Raw genomic sequence first — 1,720 nt, forward strand, 5'->3', positions numbered from 1 at the left:
AAGTTATAGCCTCCATATATATTTTTATACAGTAACTGGCATTTTAAGTTTATATAACAGAATTTTATATTTTTACCACATCTTAATAATAACACCACTGTGAAGAAAACAGAACAGAGATTATATTTTAAAAAAATATTTTTTTCTCAAAGTCATGTGGTTAATAATGAAGAGTCAATAAAGTAGTGTTTGAAAAGACTCTAGGGTTTTTTATTTCTAGTCAAAGAAATATGATTTTTTCTTTTTTTTTTACATTGGACTATTTTTATACAGCACCTATTTCTTCCCCCATTTATGCTACTGACTTTGATGATAGTATCTCTGTTCTTGACAACATGTATTTATAAAAATTTCTTCTGTAAACTTAATATACAATAGTTAGTGCACTTGCCTTTTGAAGAATAAATGAAAGATTCCCTGGCGAATCTGCTTAGTTTTTACACTGTAGATGATGGGGTTTATCACAGGAGGTGCTAATAGATAGATGTTGGCAATGATAACATGGACCATTGGAGAGGCTTGTTTTGCAAAGCGGTGGGTCATAGACAAGCCAACCATGGGAACATAGAGAACCAGAACAGCCAGAATGTGAGATAGACAGTTGTTGAGGGCCCGGAGCCGCTCAGTCCAGGTAGCTATGCCCAGGATACTTTTCAGGATAAGTGAGTAGGATATCACAATGAGCAGAGGGTCCAGTACAACAATGAGCAAAACCAGAGCAAATCCATACCAGCTGTTGAACCGGATGTCACCACAGACCAGGTGAATCATGTCTTGGTGGAGGCAGTAGGAGTGAGAAAGAAGGTGTGAGTGGCAGAAGGGCAGGCGCTTGAGCAGGAAAAGGGAGGGAAGAACAGCTAGAACACAGCGGCAAATGATGGCTAACCCAATCCTGTTGATGACTTCACTGGTAAGGATAGTGGCATAATGGAGGGGGCAGCAGATGGCCACATAGCGATCAAAGGACATGGCCAACAACACCGAAGATTCCATAAAGGAGAATCCATGGAGGAAGAAAAATTGGGCAAAACAGTCCTCAAAGCTGATCTTACGAATGTTGAACCAGAGAAGTGGCATGACTGTAGGCAGGGTGGTGAGGGTGAGACCCAGGTCAGTCAGGGCCAGCATGGAGAGAAATAAGTACATGGGCTGGGAGAAGGATGGCTCTGTGTGAATGACAGTAAGAATGGTGGTGTTGCCCATGATGGAGATGATGTAGAAACAGCAGAAGGGGATGGAGATCCAGATGTGGGATGCCTCAAAACCAGGGAAGCCCGTGAGGATGAAGAAGAAGGGGTCGTTAGTGGCGTTGGACACCTCCGACATGGTGGCTCAGCGAAACTAGAATGTGCATGTTCTGTAATAAGAATTCTGTCAGTGTGATGCTGCTATGGAGTCATCATCTATTCAATCTAAAGCCCAGTAATATATTTAGGATTGCATGTCTAATACAACAGAGCAATACATGAACCAGAGCACTAGCAGACAGAACCATAAACACTTATGAATTGAATTTTTATTTAAAATTACCTTATTTTTTCAACTCTCATGCCCACTGCTATGCACTACTATTTAGCTATATGCTTTCTGCAAACCTTGTAATTTATTTCCTACCAGCTCTTATCTACATGTGTATTTACATACACATGTGCATTTTCTAACTGAATCTTTTCTCATCAATATATCAATCATATCCTTATAATCAAATTCAGAGACAGTT

At 40.1% G+C, this 1,720-nt stretch overlaps 1 protein-coding gene across 1 annotated transcript; it reads right to left on the reverse strand.

Annotated features, from left to right (window-relative positions):
• Positions 1-378: 378 nt before the first annotated feature.
• On the reverse strand, positions 379-1,326 carry LOC136388822 (olfactory receptor 51Q1-like). The gene has a single exon (XM_066360629.1). It carries the CDS (start codon positions 1,324-1,326, stop codon positions 379-381), a length of 948 nt encoding a protein of 315 aa, XP_066216726.1.
• Positions 1,327-1,720: the final 394 nt, after the last annotated feature.

This window comes from Saccopteryx leptura, chromosome 1, assembly GCF_036850995.1.
Source record: "Saccopteryx leptura isolate mSacLep1 chromosome 1, mSacLep1_pri_phased_curated, whole genome shotgun sequence".
NCBI lineage: Eukaryota > Metazoa > Chordata > Mammalia > Chiroptera > Emballonuridae > Saccopteryx > Saccopteryx leptura.